Source organism: Beta vulgaris, chromosome 8 (genome assembly GCF_026745355.1).
Source record: "Beta vulgaris subsp. vulgaris cultivar EL10 chromosome 8, EL10.2, whole genome shotgun sequence".
In the NCBI taxonomy this organism is placed as follows: domain Eukaryota; kingdom Viridiplantae; phylum Streptophyta; class Magnoliopsida; order Caryophyllales; family Amaranthaceae; genus Beta; species Beta vulgaris.
The window spans coordinates 37,440,247-37,462,344 of record NC_079209.1 but is presented as its reverse complement, the minus strand read 5'-3'; the positions used below and the strand labels follow the sequence as shown (position 1 = coordinate 37,462,344).

The window sequence follows — 22,098 nt, the reverse complement described above, 5'->3', positions numbered from 1 at the left end:
TCACCACAATAAACCCTCCTTAAGAAGAGCCTTGGAACTCCAGAGTCTTCCCAGAAAAGCTACCCGAGAACCCAAGAGAAGCATCAAGAAAGTTGTTGTTGAAGTAGTATTTCGCCTTTGTAACATGCCTCAAGAGTGAGTTGGGCGCACATATCAACCGCTAAGCTTGACGCCCTAATAAAGTATCATTAAGAACTGCAAGGTCCTTAAACCTCATACCTCCAAGACATTTCATTTGATCAAATAGAATCCCGATTCTTCCAATGAACTTTCTGACTAGTATCGCTGCTACCCCCACCAAAATCTTGCCATGGCTGAGTGTATCTTTTGGATGATCATATTAGGGAATCTGTAGACTTCCATCAAATAGGTTGGAATTTCGTGAATGTTAGCTTTAAGAAGAACTTCCTTTCCTGCTCTAGATAATAATTTCTCCTTCCACCCTTGGAGTTTCTTTCAAATTCTATCTAGGAGAGAATCAAAAATAGCTTCCTTTGATCTTCCTGCAATAGAAGAGATACCAAGGTACTTCTCGTGCTTATCAACTTGCCGCATATTCAAAATACTACTCAAGACTTCCCTTTGTTCAACGATAACACCTCTACTAAAAGATACCTCCGACTTATCAAAATAAATTTTCTGCCCGGATGCTGCTTCATATTGGTTGAGAATATCAACTATTATAACGCAAACCTGACGGGTGGCACTAGTAAACAATAAGCTGTCATTAGCAAAAAGAAGATGAGAGATTTTAGGACCACTGTGACTCACCTCAGCACCATGAATCTGTTTTGCATGCACTTTATATTTTATCATTTTGGAGAAAGCATCAACAATTAAAATAAAAAGATACGGGGAGATCAGAGAGTCTCCTTGACGAAGTCCTTGGGCAGAAATAACAGAACCACATACACCTCACTAACTTAATCTAACTTGAATATATAATTAACCTCACTATGAAGTTCAACTAAACCCAATATGTGTGCATTCATCCCAATCCGAAGTGACACATTGACTTTACAGACCCCGTTTTAAATGAACCAACAAAACATGATCTAATATGGAACTGATATGAACGCTACATGTAACAAACCTCGTCGTATAACTAAAGAATCGAAAAAATCAGCATAACTTAACTTATTTACTATCACATTAAAGAAAATTTCAAACCGATTCAATCTAAATATCGATAGTATACAGATTGTACATCTAACAACTCAACATAAAAGGTAACTAGTCATAATATATAGCATGCTATTTATGGCATGCAATTGGAAGGTAGAAAAAGAAAAAGGCAAACAAAAAAAGAAAGATAAAAAAACACATTTTAAAGTATTATATATAGTTAGAGAATTTGGCCTCTTAAGTGTTTAAGACAACTTGATGGTTGCTTGGAAATTTCGGTGAAAATGAAATGATAAAAGGAAACGAAGGAAAAAATAAAGGTAAAAAGAAAAGTCAACGTAGTAAAATATGACCAACTACCAGATCCAGCCAAAGGTAACTTCTTACAACATTGTTATTTATAATTATTAGGTTAGTTCTCACAAGAAAATAATAATAAGATAGTTTCTAACACATTTCGTTTTTTGGTAATGGTATATTAACATAAACTTTATATTGGTATGATTGAAGGTGAGCATTAATATCTCTAATTATGTAGTTGTAAATTTCATAAAAAGTTGATATTATAAATATATTATACGAAATAAATCCAATAATATTTTACATGACCATTTTTATTTCTATATATTAGTCAAATTAAAAAGATAATCAAAGGTGTGTGAACATGTAAAAGTCAAAGTGTTGCATTTGAAAAGACATAGAGGAAGTATAAGTTATTGGATTAAATATGGGTAACATTTAAAAAAATTTGAGAAATTCCCACTAGTAACCCTGTACTATGAAATATTTGTAATGGAAAATCGTTTTTTTGTTCAGTTCAAAAAATAGCACTATTCAAGACTATCATATCTACAAGATAGAGTAAGAGATAATCAGGGGCGCATCGAAGTAGGCAGAGGAGGAAGGAAGACTAGAGCAAGAGATAAAGGGGAATAACACCAACACCGACAAGCCACGGTCACAACAAGAGCATCACAATAAAGGTAGCAGCACCACCACCGAGTTAAAGAGAAGAATATATGCAACATCACATCCGACCCCATGAACATCACCAACGGCATCAACATGAAGGGGGTGGGGGGACGATGGAGATTTAGGGAGGCATCAGTGAAAGAGAAAGAGAGATGAGAGTCACTGGGAGGGAGAGAGTGACGAGTAGAGAGAGATAATCATCAGAAGGGAGAAAGTGACAAGAGTATATTGGCTGTGTTTGGTAATGAGAGGTTTGAGGTGTTTTTAGAGTTTTGGACCCCAAATGGAGTTTTTGACTGGTCAAAACTCTATTTGGGATGTTTGGTAAAATGGCTGATTTGATAGAGTATTGGGGTCAAAACTCTAATTTCTAAAAAGCTGGAAAACCCAACGTTTTGGACAGAGGTTTGAAATTTACATTGCAATATGACATATTTACCCATAAAACACCTCATTTCTTTTCTCACTCTTAACTCTTAACCCTAAAAATACGACTATCTCATTTTCCCTTATCTCTCCTTACTTCCCTCTTATCAGATCTGAAAGAGCTTGGTGAATTCTTGAGGTATCTTCAAAGAGGTTAGTGAATTTTTGCTAATTATTTGTTATTATTGTATTAATTTTCGGGTTTTCTCTGTATACTGATCTTCAAAATCGTCACTTTTGCATCTGATTAATGTCTAATTTACACTTTGGTGGATTATGAGTTTTCTTAATGGGAGAATAATTATCAGGAAATTTGGTGGATTATGAGTTGTTTTTGTGAGTTTAACTTTGTTGCATTGGGCGATTTTTAAAATAATAACATTTGGAATAAGAACATTTGAGTTCCCGAATGAGAAATAAAATGTAGAAGAGGGTTGATTTCGCTCTCCCAATAATGAGCGCCACCAAGAGAAGAGAGAGAATGGATGTATTGGGGTTAGTTACAAGTGTTTGTGGTAAGATTCTGCTTCATTAACCATTTGAGCTTAACACAAACAATAATGACATTTATATATTTTTTGATGTTTGGCAATGATGGATAGACTAAGAACATTCTTTATATTAGTGAACCTTGTTTTTTATATGCATGACCAATTAATCACCATGTATATACATCTCTCCTGCAACCCATGGGAGATTTGGAGTTACAGATATATTTATGCTTGTGGTTTTGAATTTGTGCAAATTAAATTTAATAGGAACTCCAATACTCTATTTTGAAGATTTCCCCCCTAAATGTTCATATAATAAAATTTTATATCAATGGTTGTGTTTGCTATTTGCTGCTAGTATGCTGCCATTTGCTATTTGTCTTTCTAATTTATTATATGAACTTCCCTCCATAGTCTGCTAATATTTGCTATTTACCTGATCAATCTTAATTTATTGATTGCTTAATTTAGAACCAATCATTCTTAGTTTTTATGATTGTGGTTGTTTGCATTTGTTGTCTATAAAAAAGGAAGATAATTTAATTATTTAAAATATTTCTTTTATTAATGATAGAAGATGACCGCAAACAACAAGAGGGACAATGAGGAAGGTGAGACTTCGGTGAAAGATGTGGGTCGGGCTAGTTGGTCTATGGAAACTTTACTCATATTCTGTGATTTGTGTATCCAATATGCCGAAAGGAGTAAGGGGAAACGAGGTGCAACAATTTCACAAAGAATGCCATGGAAAGTGCTTGAAGTGGAGTTTAGTAAAAAAACTAATTTGGCGTATGACAAGAACAAACTAAAAAACAAGTGAAATTGGATGAGAAATCGTTGGAGCCTTTGGAGAGCACTTAAAGGGAAAGAAACTGGGTTAGGTTGGGATCATGAAAAGGGTACAATAAGTGCTAGTGAAGAGTGGTGGCAGAAAAAAATTGAGGTCAGCTTATACATATACCCACTTTATCACTTACATTATCAAAATAAATTAATTTAACTACCTAGGTTGATTGTTATCTAATTTCATTCATCTCTTTTTATAGGAAAGCATTTTAGAGCTTTTCAATGTGAAGGTATTGAGCCCGAACTTGAGTACAAGATGGAACAACTCTTTGGAAGTTCGGTTGCTCAAGGGGGGCTAAAGTTTACTCCTGTTCAACGCCCAAAAGAATTAGTTTATATCCCTTCAACGACACATATCCACTCTTCACCCCTTGATGCTACCAATGTCGGTAATGTAATGGTTGACAACGAAGATGTAATGAGTGACAATGGTGATCTAAATCATAACGAAACTAACATGGAATGGCAAGAAGTTTGGAATGATTCAACTCCACTTCCTTCTCCTTCTCCACAATCAACTGAACACGTAGTTAAAGGAAGTAAAAGATGTTCTGAGAATGATGTTGCAGAGAGTTCAAAGAGTTGTTGGACTGAATCTGGTAGTAGAAAGGGAGGGGCTGGACTCTTAATGGAAAAATTGGATACAATGGTGAAAGTTGTGACTGAGAGGAACACTAAGGAGATGGAACTGATGAGTATTGAAGCACAAACACTTGCTGAATCCTCTCATACACTTGTTGATTCATTGGCAAAACTAGTGTCTATGCCTGACCTCATACTAGGAAGTCCAGAATTCTTTTTTGCTTGCACTATGATCGAAGACCCCCAAAAGAGGATACAGATGATAACTTAAGGCTTCAGTGGATAAAATATTTGTATGAAAAGGATAAGTGAAAAATGTATCGACTTTAACTATTAAGACTTGTTCTATCTAGTTTGGTTATCTATCTTTTTGACTGCACCCCTTTTGGATAGTAATATTAGGTGCTTTTGTATGACAGGAACATGTAAGTAGCATAGGCTTTGCAATTTTGTTCATATATGTAGCCTTTTAACATTACTAATATGAATATGTGGTTAGTGCGCTTATATTAAAGGTTGGTAGTTATGAATGTAATATGAACATGTATTTTATTTTTGCTACATTACCAGTAATCTTGATAGTAATGTATACACTTGCTAAGGTATTTGCAGGTATGGATTTGCATGGTATACGAAATCGAATGCGGAAAAAGCGTAGAAATAATGCATTTTGGGATAATGTGACATCTATATTAGGTTATGCCAGCCTTTATTATGTTAAATAGATACACAAGGAGCCATGTATGACATCGTTGCAAATAGGAGAAAAATGGATGCATGAAATATTAAATGGTCATGAAAAATGTTGTTTCAACATGTTTAGAATGACACCATGCACATTTCAACAATTATGCATGGATTTAGAAAATAATCATGGATTATCTCCTTCGGGTAGGATGTCAACTTTAGAGAAAGTGGGTATTTTTGTTTACATTCTTAGTAAAGGAGCCTCAAATCGAGATGCACAAGAGCGATTTCAACATTCTGGTGAAACTGTTAGCAGCATTTTTAAACAAGTTATGGATGCCATGGAAGGTCTATCAAGAGATTTACTAAGACCGAGAGATCCCAAGTTTACAAAAATCCCTTCATACATTGAGGATGATGCTCGATATATGCCACATTTCAAGGTATCTATTTGAATCATTTTTTCTATGTTTATATGTATTATTGGATGTCATATTAATGTCACTTATTTCATATTAGGATTGCATTGGAGCCATTGATGGTACTCATATAGATGTTATAGTTCCCTAGGAGGATCAATTACGATATAGAGGAAGGATAGGGACACCCACTCTAAATGTTATGGCGGCGGGTGACTTTGACTTGCTTTTTACTTATGTACTTACTGGTTGGGAAGGATCGGCTCACGATTCTAGAATTTTTCTTGATACTATTGGCAACGAAAGTCTCAATTTCCCAAAACGTTGGTATATCCGCGACATTAGCGTCCGCTGAGGGACTTTAGCGTCCGCTTAACGGACGCTAATTTGCGTTTGCTACAAAAACGGACACTAACGTCCCTAAGCGGACGCTAATTTCCGACTGAAAAAGAAACGAACGCTAAATGAGACGCTATTTACCGTCTGATGGTAAGTCGGACGATATTTCGATGTATACCGTCTGTTTTATTAGACGGACGCTAACGTCAGACGCTATATACGCGGATTCTTGTTGTGCCTCTTGGTAATTGATATTTACTCTGCTTAGTCATCTTGATTTTTTATTATTCCATTTTAATTATTATTCTTACTTTTTCCATGTTAGGCAAATATTACTTGGTAGACAAAGGATATCCGGAAAGAGAAGGATATCTAATTCCATACCACAAGACAAGGTATCATCAATCTGAATTTAGTGGTGCAAATCGAAGAGGGCCTCGAGAAATTTTCAATCGTGCACATTCTTCCTTAAGGAGTTGTATTGAGAGGGCATTTGGCATTTTAAAGGCACGATGGAAAATATTAGGGAAAATGCCAAAGTATTCGTCACAAGATCAAAATAGGATAATCTGTGCTGCATTTGCATTGCACAATTACATACGATTAAGCAAAGTTCCTGATCCGGCATTCAAGATCATAGATGAGACCCTTTTATTCCAACCGAAGCATCTCGAGATGTTGATGGTAGTTCTATGCAAGAAGCTCAACGTCTAAGTACTAATGAAATGGCAAAAGTTCGTGATGACATTACTACTAGTTTGTTGCGAAGTAGAGGACGACAACGTACTTCTTAAACATATGTAACAACTATTAATGGCCTTTTTTTTTTTAAAAAAAAAACTATTAAGGGCCTACAAGTAGTCTTACTGTTACATAAATCTACTAGTTCTACAAATTCGTATGAAGTATATTCTATGTACCGTTTGTGTAAGTTATATAAATGTGTTTGTGTAATGACTTTTTTAAGGAGAAAAATATGATTTAGTGGCACTCTGGATATTACTGAAGGGAGTATTACCTTGGACATATGTAGAAATGAAGGTATATGCTAACATGTTTTTAACAAATAATAATTTTCTAAATTTTTTTTTATTAAGGATTTCTAGTTATATTATATAGGTGGTGTGTGGTGGGGTGGGTTATAAGGGGAATGAAAGATAAAAGATAAACTAATAATAATAATAATAAAGACCAATGTCTATAATTGTCAGTTTACATCATAAAATACTTATCACCTTTTATCAAATAGCTAAGTGTTACCAAACACATTTATATAAACAGCAGTCAAATCCACAGTCAAATCCACTGAATAAAAAAGTTAAAACTCTAACAGCAAACTCTAAACTCTAACAGCAAACTCTAAACTCTAAACTCTATTTGCCAAACAGGGCTAATGTTTTCGGTGGAAGAGTGGTGGTGGTTGGGGATTTAGTGGGTTAGGTAGTGGTTTGGGGTTACCTTGGGTTAGGATAGTAAATAGGTCTAATGGTCGAAGTAACGGTTTAACCATCATTAATGTCACGATTGTATAATATTACTAAGTATAGGGTTATTTTTGAAAGTCAAAAGAAAAACGGTTTACAATTGCAAATTTTCCATGGTACAAGGTTGCCACAGGAAGTTTTCCAAATAATTTAGGGTACTATGAGCTAAAATAATAAAAAAAAAACTTTTTTTTTTCTTTTGAATATAGGATAGCTTTATAATTAAAATTAATAATATTGGGCTAGTAATGTAGTGGAAATCATACATTAACATTGGGGTTTAGTGTTAAATAAAAACAAAATTAGTAGTCAAAGTATTCGGATTTAAGTATCATATAGGATAACCGATATTTAATCCGAAAACAAGGTACTCGTTCGATTCATGGATATCAAATTTAGTATTATTTATTATTGAATACCCGATTCAATGACTATATTGGTTTGGATTACCCAACCAATGCTCAAACTGAGGTTAATAACGCATTATATACATACTTGCAAATGTAAATTTTACGAGTCCAAAAATGAACTTTGAATAATCAATCTCTATTATATAAGCCAAGGGGGGAGCAATGATGTCCCCCTTTCAATTTACATATTCACCCATTCACAATATAAAACCATTACACACATAAACTTACCAAGAAAAAAATTCAACCAAATCTCTATTAAACCCAATCAACTCATATAATTGTCAATCACATAAACTTGACAATAAAAACGATTCTATTAAATTAAATTTAGATCCAATCAACTAAAACAAAATCGTAATTAAGAACTTATCAAAAATTAATACCATAGACAATAAAAAAAGTATGACATTTTCATTACAAAGACAACTCAGGTTCAAAATTAATCACAAATACAAACTCCAAAAAAAAAATTCAGTTTTTTCATTACTTGGATATGCAATATATCACTTATAGTTACTTCAAAAATATATTTAGATAATATTGGTAGGTATTTAAATACTTCTTACTCACCTAATGAAGGTGAACGTAGATACGTATATTCATAATTTTATTTATCATTTCTTTTAATACCGAACAATAGTTATGCCTAAAATGTCACCACATCCATAGCGTGCAAAAAAAGCTAGTATTACAAGTGAAAAAGGCTTATCCGGGTAAGATCAGGGGAGTCGGTTTGTTGGTTGATTTTTCGCCGGTGAAATGGGCCCTATTTCTCCATAAACTGGCATTATGAAATAGTACTTCGTACTAAGTAAGTAACAAACTTACAATGAGGATGAAACATGAAGAGGTCCCCCCCCTCCACAATGAGCAGGCCAAGTTCGTGAACACTTTACAGTTTACACAGCCGATAGCCCGATACGATGGACCCGCGTTGCGAGGCAAAAACCCAAACCAGCTTGCATTGCAATTCTATTCCTATTCTACTGCTAATTTATAAAGTAGTTAATGCTTTTATTTTCAAAGGGTTGGCAATCAGTATGGTATACCCTCTTATTAATTGCACCCCTTCCAACTACCACCTGTTCTCATTTATTGTTGTCAATTTCTTCTCACTTTTTCTTTAGTATTAGTATGCCATTTTAATAAATGTACACCACATTTTAAACTTTACACCACTACTCTAAAACATCATTTTTGCAATCCCTCAAAACAAAAAACAAAAAACAAAAAACAAATGAAATTATTATTTATTAAGACTTCTCCTTAATTATGTACTTGATACATAACAACCTTTTGGTTAGACAAGACACTTAACTATTGCTGAAATTCGATATGTTATTTTTAAGTTAAACTAATTGAATTCACTCATCTATTTTCCTTACGTTAACAAAATTAATAAATAATGTAGTATATTGGATTACTCACTGCATATAAATTTATTATAAACTAATACTAACCGCAAACGAGATGAGGGAGGTCAGAGGTATTATTTGTCATCTCTATATTTCATTATTTTACAAATGAGTGCAACATTTTTTACATTTTACTGAACATATTTCATACTGACGCGCGTTATGCGAGTTTTTGCTTCAACTATTCGATATAATTAAAAACACATCATTAAGTACTTTTAGGATTAAAGACATGTATTAAATACCATAAAAAAAGCAAATATTACATTGATATATATGGTTAGGAAGAAAGTAGATAAGAAGCTTTTTGCTAAGAACCAAATCAAATGATAAAGAGTTAAGAGTGTATAAGACCAGTATAACCTTATTAGCTTAGCTGTGCTCTTTCTCTTTAGTCTGTTTGCATGCAAATACAATGGAGTTAATCATATGAGTTAAATTCCTTGACTAATAACTCCCCAACCTCCTAGTCAAATTCACGTTAAACCTCCCTCTCCATACAATCCTCATTTCTTCCCTTCATCACTTCCTCACACACTTCTCTCTCTCTTTATAAATACATCTCTTACAAAAAACTTCACTCTTCCATACAAAACTCAACTCCTTTTTTTTTTCTTTTTTTTTTTAACAATTCTTTAAACAAAAAACAAACCATGAAAACATCATCCTCATCAACAAATAATAACCATGTAATAATGGAGATAGAAGCCATAAAAAACCAAAACCAAGACGATAACAACAACAACAGTGATGAACACGGCACCGTAGCGCTTCCTGGGTTAAGTCCCTTAAGTGAGACCTTATGGAGAGATGTAAATAAAACAGAATTGATCGGCGATGTCTCAGCAAGACTAACATGGAATGATCTAACGGTGATGGTTACACTAAGTAACGGTGATACTCAAAAAGTATTAGAAAGTTTAACTGGTTATGCTGAACCTGGTTCATTTACTGCTCTTATGGGACCTTCTGGTTCTGGTAAATCTACTCTTCTTGACGCTCTCTCTAGTCGCCTTGCTGCTAATGCTTTCCTCTCTGGTACCATTTTACTCAATGGTCGCAAAACCAAGCTCTCTTTTGGCGCTGCGGTCAGTTTTCTCCCATCATCTGTGCCACTCAATCTTATCTTTAATTTTTCTTTACTCACTATACATATCTTAATTTGTTTTTTTTTTTTTTTTGGAAATTGGGTGGTTTAAATTTTTTTTTTATTAGGTTTTTTCTGTTTAAATAAAAATAATTTTCTTTTTTATCTTTCATTTCCAAGAAAAACCACATGTACCTAGGTTTATCCTAGATCTACATATAGTTTCTACGAGTAATTGTGAAAAAAGTTGAAAAAGTGAGGTGGATGGTTTAATAATAAATACTAATTAAGATGAATGTAGTATAGTAGCTTTTCTTTCTTATACTACGTATGTTTTTTTAGTTGCAACGATTAGATATAAAGTGTGAGTAGAAATTGTCTAATCGTTGCAACTAAAAAAACAGATGTAGTATATATTCAATATTTTTTCTAGTATTTCATATTTTCATGAGAATGATTTTTTTTAATAATATTTTTAAAAAAAGGAGTATTACTATAAATATGAAATTAAATGAAATTGGTTAGATGGAAAGTGACAGAAGATATTAATGGCATCATTGAACTCAATTAACTAATGTTAGCTAGACTGTACTTCATCTCATAGGTAGATAGACAGGAGAAATTAATACACTTTAATCAACTCACTTTAGCTTGCTATTCTAAGATAAGTGTCACTTGTATAACTATTATATAAGCTTCATTTCCAGCTTAACTTGTTCAATTATAGAACCTAAACTAAGCTAGATATATAGCAGTATAAGTTAATATATAATTGTATACAATTTCAAAAAAAATTATTCAAATGCTAATGCTATGTGTAACCTTTGATATTAAAACTTGAAAGTTGTCTTAAATTCCACATTTCGTGGAAATCGATCGAGAGATAGATTGTATATGATGGACATCTAAACTAAAAATGAATGAGGATATGCAGGCTTATGTGACACAAGATGATAACTTGATCGGGACATTAACTGTTAGAGAAACTATATCATACTCAGCTCGGCTTCGTTTGCCAGACAAAATGGCGTGGTCGGAAAAACAAGCACTGATAGAAAGCACCATCATTGAAATGGGGCTACAAGATTGTGCGGACACTGTGATCGGAAACTGGCATTTGAGAGGCATTAGTGGTGGTGAGAAACGGAGGGTTAGCATTGCTATTGAGATACTGATGCGACCTCGCTTGCTCTTCCTCGATGAACCTACTAGTGGTCTAGACAGGTTACTTCATATCTTCCCTTTTGTCATCATTTTCATACTTGTTTTATTTTACATTTTCTGTGTCGTGTGGGAAATGCAGTGCGTCTGCATTCTTCGTAATAGAGACATTGCGAGGACTATCAAGAGACGGAAGAACTGTCATTGCCTCGATTCATCAGCCGAGCAGTGAGGTTTTCGAGCTGTTTGATCGTTTGTACTTGCTTTCAGGGGGGAAGACTGTTTATTTTGGCCAAGCATCAGAAGCATATGACGTAATTATTCTAAACTCTAAAGTGTTACTTTGTTTCCCCTTTTGTATATATAACTTGTGAAATGTCTAATTATGTTGCTGTCTTTTCTCTGTTTTTGTAGTTCTTTGCTCAAGCTGGTTTTCCATGCCCTGCTTTGAGGAATCCATCTGATCACTTCCTTAGGTGTATTAACTCTGATTTTGACAAAGTCAAAGCTACATTAAAAGGATCCATGAAATTACGGGTAAATTATTCTACTTCACTTTTGTAATTTGATTTCATCCAATTTATGAGACATTAATGTTTCTTTAGCTTTGTAGATGCAAATATGGCGCTGTAGTATTGTATTCAAATTAAAGATCACTGAAACTTAATTGGGGTTTATGTTCATGTTCGAATGTTTTTACCACGACATGTTCATGATGGAGGGTAACATCATATATAAAGTAGTAATATAAATGCAAGAATTTCCCTTGCAAATTTTGACATAACTTTTTCGTTTGTGTATTTTTTCATGTACTCACTTCAAATAATTACTTTTTTACATATTGACTAGTTTGAGGCTAGTGATGACCCATTAGAGAAGATCACAACAGCTGAAGCTACTCGAACTCTGATTAGCCATTATAGTACGTCCCAACAGTCTTATTCAGCTCGACATAGAGTAGATGAGATCTCTAAAGTGGTACGTTTTTCTTTTTACCTGTTGATTTCTGTCTTCGTACTTGTTAAACTATTCTTCAAGTGATTTTTCTGTAAACTATGGCAGAAAGGAACTGTTTTAGACTCGGGAGGAAGTCAGGCTAGCTTCTTGATGCAGACTTTCACCTTAACCAAACGTTCATTCGTTAACATGTCGAGAGATTTTGGTTATTACTGGTTGAGGCTGGTAATTTACGTAGTGGTTACCATGTGTATCGGATCCATCTTTCTAAATGTTGGAACCAGTTTCAATGCCATCTTGGTAATTCGCTCGTGACATTACTAGTAGTTCTTTTGAAATTTCGAAATTTGTCTATGAAGAATACTGACTTTCTTGTGTGATACAGGCAAGAGGCTCTTGTGCATCATTTGTTTTCGGCTTTGTCACCTTCATGTCTATTGGTGGATTTCCGTCTTTTGTGGAAGATATGAAGGTTAAATCTTTCAATTTTATAACATTTCTTTGTGCCTTCTATTTACTCTTCGGTAAATTAATATTCAACTTGGCAAATTGATGAATGTTAAAAGAAATTTTAGGCCACAACAATCACCACCCTATTCGAAACCATTGTACGCCAAAATGTTACTTGGACTCTTCAGTTTACCTCAAGTTCCATGTTCCCATGTAGAACTCCTACACACTCTAACCTTGGTTAAAATGTTTGAGTCAACCAGAGTCATGTATCCATTAACTGAGTACCTGAGTTCCAATAACATAGGCAGAAAATACTAAACTAAAACAACACTTTTTCTCGAAAGTAATTAAGGCATGTTATTCAGGTATTCCAAAGGGAAAGGTTGAATGGACACTATGGTGTGGCAGCATTTGTGATCAGCAACACAATATCTGCGATGCCATTTCTAATGTTGATAACCTTTATTTCGGGGACGGTGTGTTACTTCATGGTTCATCTTCATCCTGGCTTTGAGCACTACATCTTCTTCGTGCTGTGTCTTTATGCAAGCGTCACAGTTGTTGAGAGCTTAATGATGGCCATTGCAAGTATTGTTCCCAATTTCCTCATGGGTATTATCACTGGTGCTGGAATTCAGGTAAAACTTCAAAAACTAGTACTATTAGCTTTTTATAGAAATTATTTATTATCAGACATAGTTATGATAGATTTGTTTCTCCAACTAAAATCATGAATTCTCTCTGTAATTTTAGGGAATTTTCATGCTAGTTTCGGGCTTCTTCCGGCTCCCCAAGGACATACCAAAGCCAGTATGGCGTTATCCCATGTCTTACATCAGTTTCCATTTCTGGGCTCTTCAGGTACATACTCCCCTGTACTATATGCCTCTCTAAGTTGAGATAAGTAGCATTAGTAGTTTAGTACTACCATACATCTATATATATCAACAATATTTACCTGGAAACTGTACGTTATCAGAGGACATATAGTACCAGATGATATTTGTCAACTAATGCAGACAAAAAAGCTATTGATCAGTAAATAACGAACAAAGTGTAACCCATATCACAGGGCATTCGTATGTGATTGGCGAAACCAGTTACTTTTTTTTTTTGCCTCTCATCTCAACAGTGTCTATTCAGTATTCATTTCAAAATTGCATCAGTTGTAATTGTTTTGAGGCCAATTTGTTGACAAAGCGCTGTTTTCTGAACGTACAGGGACAATACCAAAATGATCTGAAGGGACTAGTGTTCGACAACAGAACACCGGATCTCCCGAAGATCCCAGGGGAGTACGTACTGGAGAATGTATTTCAGATTGATGTAAATCGTTCGAAATGGGTGGACCTAAGTGTAATCTTTAGCATGATTATCATTTATCGAATCATCTTCTTCGTGATGATCAAGATCAATGAGGATGTTACGCCTTGGGTTGGAGGATATATTGCTAGGAGAAGAATCCAACACAAGAATCGAAACCAGAATTATACTACTACTGTTGCACCTGATCGTCTCTCTCAATCCCCTTCCCTTAGAGCTTATGTAGCTCGTCGTTCTGCATATGCCGCTAATAAGTAATTAATAGCAACACCCAACAGGAGTAGCTCACCTGGAAATGTGTTCATACTACTCAAGAGTGTAACGATTTATATCTATATATATATATGCTTCGAGTTGTGAATGCGTGCATGAATTTTCTAGTAGGACTAACTTTTCTTCCACTTTTGGTTTATTTTTTTATGTGTTCTGAAGATTTTATTCTTGGAATCTAATACTACTATTGTGTGGGATATAGCGAGTTGCCACACAAAGGTTTATAGACGTACTCCATTTGTCTCAAGTTATTTGCATTAATTTTTATTTCACAATCTAACGGACAAATTAAATATTTAATAATTATTTTATTAGTATCTTTTGTTTTTGATAAGTAAGTATTTTGATTTGTAAGTTCTATTGACTATCAATTTAGCAAGTAATAACAAATAATAATAGAACAACAAATAACAAAGCAATAAATAACACACAAGAACTTCTACTTGGAAACCCAAGAACTGGGAGAAAAACCATGAATACGCAATAGGAATCGATAAACATTCAAGAAAGATTACAAAGGCACTCAAAGAACTCTCTCTCTAGCTTTTTCTCTCTTGAATATGTGAATAATGATGTAGAATACAATTAGAGATGTATTAGGGTAGCCCCATTTATACCCCTTCGTAAAAAACATGTTTCCGCGTCGAATTAAGCCTAAAAAGCCCACCACTCGATTGGGTCAGGCGAGACTTCCCGATCGGGAACTTAATTCCTAGCTTAAAACGTATGCGAGCCCGATCGGGTGAAACACGCCCTGTCGTTGTTTGTTGTTTCCTCCCCATCGGGCGCTCCACAAATTCCCCTGATGTAAATTTTGTTACGGGCCCGATCAGACGACACTGCTCAACCCGATCGGGCGAACTCCCCTTTACAACATTTTGAGCGTTTTTCCTTCTACGCAACCTAATCTCTACACCCATACACCTCCATGAGCTTCATATATTCAATATACCCAACAATCTCCCACTTGGAGATAGGTGTAAGTGAAGAAAACCTCATACCTTCATCATCCTCTCATTCATCTCACCTCCTAATGCACCACCTTCGCTAACAATCAACGAAGGCCAACTAAGGTCCCGCACAACCTTTGTCACAACTCACACTCTTAGTGAACATATCCGTTGGGTTCTTAGCACCAACACTTTCTCCAGACATAACACATTCTTCTCCACTAAACTCTTGATGTAGTGAAAGCTCCTACGAATGTGCTTAGTCCTACAATGATACATGGCATTCTTAGCCAAATGCACTGTACTTTGACTATCACTTTGAAGTACCACATTTTCCTGTTTAATGCCCATATCCTCAAGAAAACCAATAAGCCATACCATCTCCTTACCTGCCTCCGACATAGCCACATACTCAAACTCTATAGTAGACAAAGAGATACACTTTTCTGTAACTTGGACATCCAACTCACCGCAATACCACCTACAGTAGAGACATATCCAGATATACTTTTGCTTGTATCGATATCTCCACTGAGATCAGCATCAACATAACCCTCAAGCTTTACTCCCTTCTGCCAGAAGCAAAGCCCCATACCTGAAGTGCCCTTCAAGTACCTTAGTAACCATTTTACATCATCCTAATGTTTCTCACCTGGATTAGAAACAAATCTACTAACAACTCCCACTGCAAATTAAAAGTAATGTCTTGCCGTGTGCACACAATGGCATATATCAAGCTACCAACAGCTGAAGCATAGGGAACAGTGGCCATCCGCTCCTTTTCTGCTTCTGTAGTTGGTGAATGCTCCCTTGTCAATTTGAGATTGCTAGGAAGCGGCGAGTTTCTGGGTTTTACATCTCCCACATTAAACCTCTTCAGCACCTTAAGAATATAATCTTCCTGAGACAACTTCATTCAACATACTAGTAGACTTGTCCCTGAAAATCTTCATACCTAAAATTTGTGTAAATTCACCCAAATCCTTCATCTCAAATACATGTGACAACTTTCCCTTCACACTATTTATCACCTCCATGCTCATACCAACAATCAGCATATCAACATATAGAAATAAGTAAACATAATCTTTTACATATCTCTGAAAATAACAACAATGATCATTATCAGCTCCTTTGAATCCACTGCTACACATGAATGTGTCAAACTTTATCCATATAAGCTCCTCTTGAGCTTGCACACTAAGTTCTCCTTACCCTAAACTTTAAAGCCATCCGGTTGCTCCATGTAGATCTCCTCATCCAAATCATCATGTAGAAACGTGGTCTTAGCATCCATCTGTTCTAAGAACAAATTTTCAGCAGCAACAATGTTAGATACGAATGGTAGTCAACTTCACAATAGGAGAAAATATTTCATTGTAATCAATGCCCTCCTTTTATAGGAGCCCCTTTACTACCAATCTCGCTTTATACCTGACACTTCCATCAGGCTCTTTCTTCAGTCTGAAGATCCACTTGTTGCTAAGTGCTCTTATACCTGTAGGCAATGCAGATAATTCCCATGCCTGATTCTTTTTCAGGGATTGCATCTCAACTTTCATGGCTAGCTCCTACTTAGATGAGTCAGTCGAGTTTATTGCTTCCCTGTATGATTTTGGTTCACCTGCATTAGTTAGTAGCAAATGAAACATAGAAGGTGAATATCGATTTGGTGTTCTGGACACCCTTGTGGATTTTCTCGAGTCAACTTGAGAGACTATTCTCCATGTACTAGAACTGGAGCCTCTTGGTGGTGTGATAGCAGAACCCTCTGAATTACCTGGCAGTGAGATATCTGACTCATCTGAATCAGACCTTGTAGCAGTGTGAGCTTCATATCTATGTTGCTCAACCCATTCTGAAACAATGACATCTCTTCCATCAATGCCTCTAATCTCCACAAACTCCTTCTCCTGAACTCTCACTATCTCAGTAATCTCAGATGTATCACCACAAACACCCTTATACAACTTAGTCTCATCCAAAGTGACATCACAGTGTCTCAGAATTTTCCTACCTTTAGGTTTCCAACATCGATACCCATACTTCTCAGAACCATACCCAAAAAAATAACATTTGACAGCCTTTGGGTCTAACTTGTCACGTTTTTCATCATGAACATAAGCAACACAACCAAATAATTTTAGAAAAGAAAGATTTACCTCCTTTCCACTCCAAACCTCCTCTGGCAACTTGAATTTCAATGGAACTAATGGTCCTTTGTTGATCAAGTAGGCTGCTGTACTAAATGCATCTGTCAAGAACGTCTTTGGTAGCCTTGCATGCAGCCTCATACTTCTAGCCCTCTCAGTCAGTGTCCTGTTCATTCTCTTTACGACTCCATTCTGTCGAGGTTTCCCTGGAACTGTCCTCTTTAGAATGATGCCATTCTCTTCACAAAGTTTTGTATACTCTGTCAATTCACATTCACTTCCATTATTAGACTTAATGTACTTAATATTCTATTAACTCTGATTCTCAACCCCAGCTTTCCAATTCCTGAAGGTTTCATGAAGCTCAGATTTCTTCTTCATGAAATAGACCCATACCTTCCTGCTATGGTCATCAATGAAAGTAATAAAATACCGTGAGCCTCCAAGGGATCTGACTGGGGAAGGACCCCACAAATCAGTGTGCACTAATTATAGCTTCTCACATTTCAACTCTTTCTTCGCTTTTGTGAAAGTCACCTTTTCTGCTTGCCATAAACACAACTCTCACAGAATTCCATGTCAACTGATTTCAACCCTGAGAGTTTACCATTCGAGACTAAAATTTCATCCCTTTCTCACTCATGTGACCAAGTCAAGTATGCCATAACTTGGTCTCATCCACTGTAGCTGCAGCAACCATGTCTATACACCCTGCAATAGTGTATAGGGTTCCCATCTTAGTACCTCTAGCCAAAATCGTGGAACCTTTGGAAAATTTTCATCTTCCCTCACATAACATAGTTCTGTAGCCACATGAGTCCAATTGACTCACCGAAATCAGATTCTTTGCTAGGCCTGTAATGTACCTAACATCATGCAGTTTTAATGTCCCTCCATTCGTAGTCCTGACAACCACATCTCCCTTCCCCATAATATTCAAGGTCTTGTCATCAACAAGATATACCTTTCCTAACTTCTTTGCCTTGAAGTTATGAAACAACTCCCTCATGGGTGAAGAGTGAAATGATGCCCCCGAATTTAGGATACACAACTCTATGGAACTATCAACACTCAAAATCAATGCCTCCTCAACCTCATTGGATGCAGAAAATATCGATGAGTTGTCACTATCCTCTTGTTTCTCACTATGGTCAGATTTTCCACCCTTATTCTTGGGATGTGGACAATCCCTCTTTGGATGACTCTTCTTACTACAATTCCAACAGGTAAAACCAGTCCTACTCTTTGACTTACTTCGACCCCTTGACTTTGATCTTCCCTGATGAATATTCTTCCCTTTTCCCTCTTGTTTTCCCCTCCTTCTACCCTCTGCATTGTATGCTCCAGATGATTCTCCACTCTCCTTCCTTCGAATGCTCTCACTCAAAATCAGATGACGGACAACATCATATACTAATTTTTCTTTACCAGAAGAATTACTAACAGCAGTTACAATAGTTTCTCAAGCAGTAGGTAAGGAGGACTACAAAATTAGGGCTTTCACTTTATCCTTAAAGACAACATTAATCGAAGATAATTGACTTATTATTGAATTAAATTCATTAATATGTTCAGTAGTAGAACTACCATTATTCATCTCTAAATCAAATAAACAGCGCATCAAATATACCATGTTCATTGCCGAGGGTTTTTCGTACATATCTTACAGTGCTTTGACTAATCCCGCCGTTGTTTTGATATCCTGGACATTGAACGCCACAGACAGAGCTAATGTCAACCGCACCACCGCTAGTGCCTGCCGATCGAGTACCTTACACGTAGCCTCATCGGTGTTATCTGGCTTTGCAGACAAGAGTTGATACAAATTCTTCTGAGATAGGAAGTCTTCAATTTGCATCTTCCAATATCCAAAACCAGTTCTATCAAACTTCTCAATTCTTATCTTTGCATCCTCCATTGTTAATTACTTCTAGATCTAGACAATAAACCAACCTAGCTCTTGATACCACTTGTAAGTTCTATTGACTATCAATCTAGCAAGTAATAGCAAATAATAATAGAACAACAAATAAAAAAGCAATAAATAACACATAAGAACTTTTACGTGTAAACCCAAGAACTAGGAGAAAAACCACGAATATGCACTAGGAATCGATGAACGTTCAAGAAAGATTACAAAAGCACTCGTAGAACTTTTTCTGTATTGAATATGTGAATAATGATGTAGAATACAATTAGAGACGTATTAGGGTAGCCTTAGTTATACCCATTTGGAAAAAACACGTTTTCGCATCGAATTAAACCTAAAAAAGGCCACCACCCGATCGGGTCTTTATTCCCAGCTTAAAACGTATGCGGACCCCATTGGGCGAAGCACGCCATGTCGTTGTTCATTGTTTCCATCCGATCGGGTGAAGTAGCCCGATGGTATCGGGTGTTCCACAAATTCCCCTACTGTAGATTTTGTTACGGGGCCGATTGGGCGGCATTGCCCGACCCGATGGGGAGAACTCCCCTTTACAGCATTTTGAGCGCTTTTCCTTCTACACAACTCAATCTCCACACCCAGACACCTCCATGAGCTTCATATGTTCAATATACCCAACAGATCGTTCACAAAACTTACAAAAGATTTAATATTTGAAATTACACATTGCAATAGATTTAACAAATTATCTCATATAAAAATATAGGAAAAATTGAAAAGAATAAGTTAATTAACCTTTGAGGCGTTTTCTTAAAATAAGTCATACTTTGGATTAACTAACGAAAAGCTAAGAATAAACCCCCTTAAGCTTTGGAAAAATTGTCAAAAATAGTAATCCTTTAAGCCGTCCGCTAAAAACAAGTCAATCTTTTGATTATCTTTTAATAAGTCAACCTTTAATACTAATATGTTTTTAACAAGTCTTTGCCTGTTATTAACTCATTTAACTGCTTAAATATGATATGTGTAACTATTGAAAGGGATGAGAGAGAAAACAAAAAGAAATTAAAAATTACAAAAAAGAAAGAAAAAAGTCATATTATTTGAAATTTAATTTGTTAAAAATTAATAAGTACTAAATGTAGACTTATTCAATAAATAATCAAAAAATGACTTATTTTTAGCAGATAGGACAAAGGTTGACTTATTATTGATAATTATTCCTTAAACTTTTGTTAAGTTGTTTTCTTGGTAACTGGTGCTAATAATTGACTTGTTGACTTTTTATAAACCGTTATGCCCTTTTCCTATTCCCACCCATTTTCTCCCTCTTCTCTTCTAAAACCCTGCACATTAAGGCTATGTTTGTCAACACTGGCTGAAACGGACCTGAAATTGATAAGGTGGCCGAAACTGATTAGGTAGCAGTTAAAACGTTAAGGTGTTGAAACTGATAAGCTAGTTGATTGAATAACCTATTTGGTAAAATTATTTATAACTGTAGCTGAAATATCTTTTTAGACTTAAAAAGAAAAAAGAAAATATCTTTTCAGGCTTAAAAAGATAAAAAGAAAATAAAAAAATAAAAAAAATTCACCACCTGCTCTCAGACGCTATATTTTACTCCAACTCAATTTCAGTCAAATTTTGGACTTAAATTTTATTTAAGTTCCTCCACCAAACACCACTAATCATATAAGGTGACTTAGAATTATAGCACCTTATCATTTAATTCATCTGAAATGCGTCCCCAAATAGAGCCTAACTCTAAACATATCTACTAAAAAATAGCCTTAAATTGGTAATACAACTGTACAATTGCTCATCATAAATAATACTTGTATACCCATCTTACTGAATATCGTAAACCTCCTAGAGTCATGCACGCAACATAACTTATTGTAATAGACATACTGGAACTAGTCTGCCATACCTAAAACGGAAAATAAAACATAAAAGAAAATGTCATGAGTCGAGGCTCATTAACATACTACCCGACATCGTAAAAGCATTTCAATTCATTTTAGTTGCAAACAGAGAGAGGAGGATATAGTCAAATTATTTCATAAACATAACAATTAAATCATAATCATAATATTATCATAAACCTATTATCATGTTCATAAACATAGATCTTTAATTTGGTAACTTGGATAGTACAATGGAAGGGACGTCTCCCCAGAAAAAAAAGGAACATGTAAATGAGAGGCAGCTATCCGAGGAAAATAGCCCTCACATCCGGGAGGTTTGACATGCTCGTTGTAAATACGTCAAAAATAACATAAACTTTCCAATATAGGGTAAGCAATGGTCGAATCCACAAGGACTAAGCGAAACACCAATAAGTATTGACTTTTAATAAGCTAGGTCAAGTCTTTTTTTTTTTTTTGAAGATTTATAAATGAAAATACAATAAAAAAATAAATAACATTGGGAAATGACATCCATCAATTAACTCAATCATAAACCAAGCAATCACAATGGAAATCAATAATTGAGATCAATTGAGGGGAATTATTCATCCGTTGATACTCTAACTAATTTCTCGAGCTAGCTAGATTGGCCTATTATCTTACCGAAGACCTATTCTTATGACTATTGCACATCCATAAACATGATAGATATAAACAAGGAAACTCACAATCCAAAATGTT

The 22,098-nt window shown here is 35.3% G+C and overlaps 2 protein-coding genes across 2 annotated transcripts; both read left to right on the top strand.

The window, feature by feature from the left end:
• The first annotated feature begins 4,934 nt into the window (after positions 1-4,934).
• Positions 4,935-5,865, top strand: LOC104901495 (uncharacterized). The gene is made up of 2 exons (XM_010689084.4): positions 4,935-5,572; positions 5,649-5,865. Exons 1-2 carry the CDS (start codon positions 5,186-5,188, stop codon positions 5,697-5,699), a joined length of 438 nt encoding a protein of 145 aa, XP_010687386.4. The 5' UTR covers positions 4,935-5,185; the 3' UTR covers positions 5,700-5,865.
• A 3,730-nt stretch (positions 5,866-9,595) lies between these two features.
• Positions 9,596-14,541, top strand: LOC104901399 (ABC transporter G family member 11). The gene is made up of 10 exons (XM_010688970.4): positions 9,596-10,287; positions 11,221-11,510; positions 11,590-11,761; positions 11,862-11,984; positions 12,297-12,425; positions 12,510-12,704; positions 12,790-12,876; positions 13,223-13,495; positions 13,611-13,718; positions 14,079-14,541. Exons 1-10 carry the CDS (start codon positions 9,853-9,855, stop codon positions 14,436-14,438), a joined length of 2,172 nt encoding a protein of 723 aa, XP_010687272.1. The 5' UTR covers positions 9,596-9,852; the 3' UTR covers positions 14,439-14,541.
• The last annotated feature ends 7,557 nt before the right edge of the window (positions 14,542-22,098 follow it).

What these genes read in the sequence shown, in the direction of transcription:
- LOC104901495 (XM_010689084.4), top strand. Translation starts at nt 5,186, where the DNA reads ATGACATCGTTGCAAATAGGAGAAAAATGGATGCATGAAATATTAAAT. An exon ending in GATATATGCCACATTTCAAG is followed by an intron (nt 5,573 to 5,648) that starts GTATCTATTTGA and finishes ATTTCATATTAG; the next exon opens with GATTGCATTGGAGCCATTGA.
- LOC104901399 (XM_010688970.4), top strand. Translation starts at nt 9,853, where the DNA reads ATGAAAACATCATCCTCATCAACAAATAATAACCATGTAATAATGGAG. An exon ending in AGCTCTCTTTTGGCGCTGCG is followed by an intron (nt 10,288 to 11,220) that starts GTCAGTTTTCTC and finishes GAGGATATGCAG; the next exon opens with GCTTATGTGACACAAGATGA. An exon ending in AAGCATCAGAAGCATATGAC is followed by an intron (nt 11,762 to 11,861) that starts GTAATTATTCTA and finishes CTGTTTTTGTAG; the next exon opens with TTCTTTGCTCAAGCTGGTTT.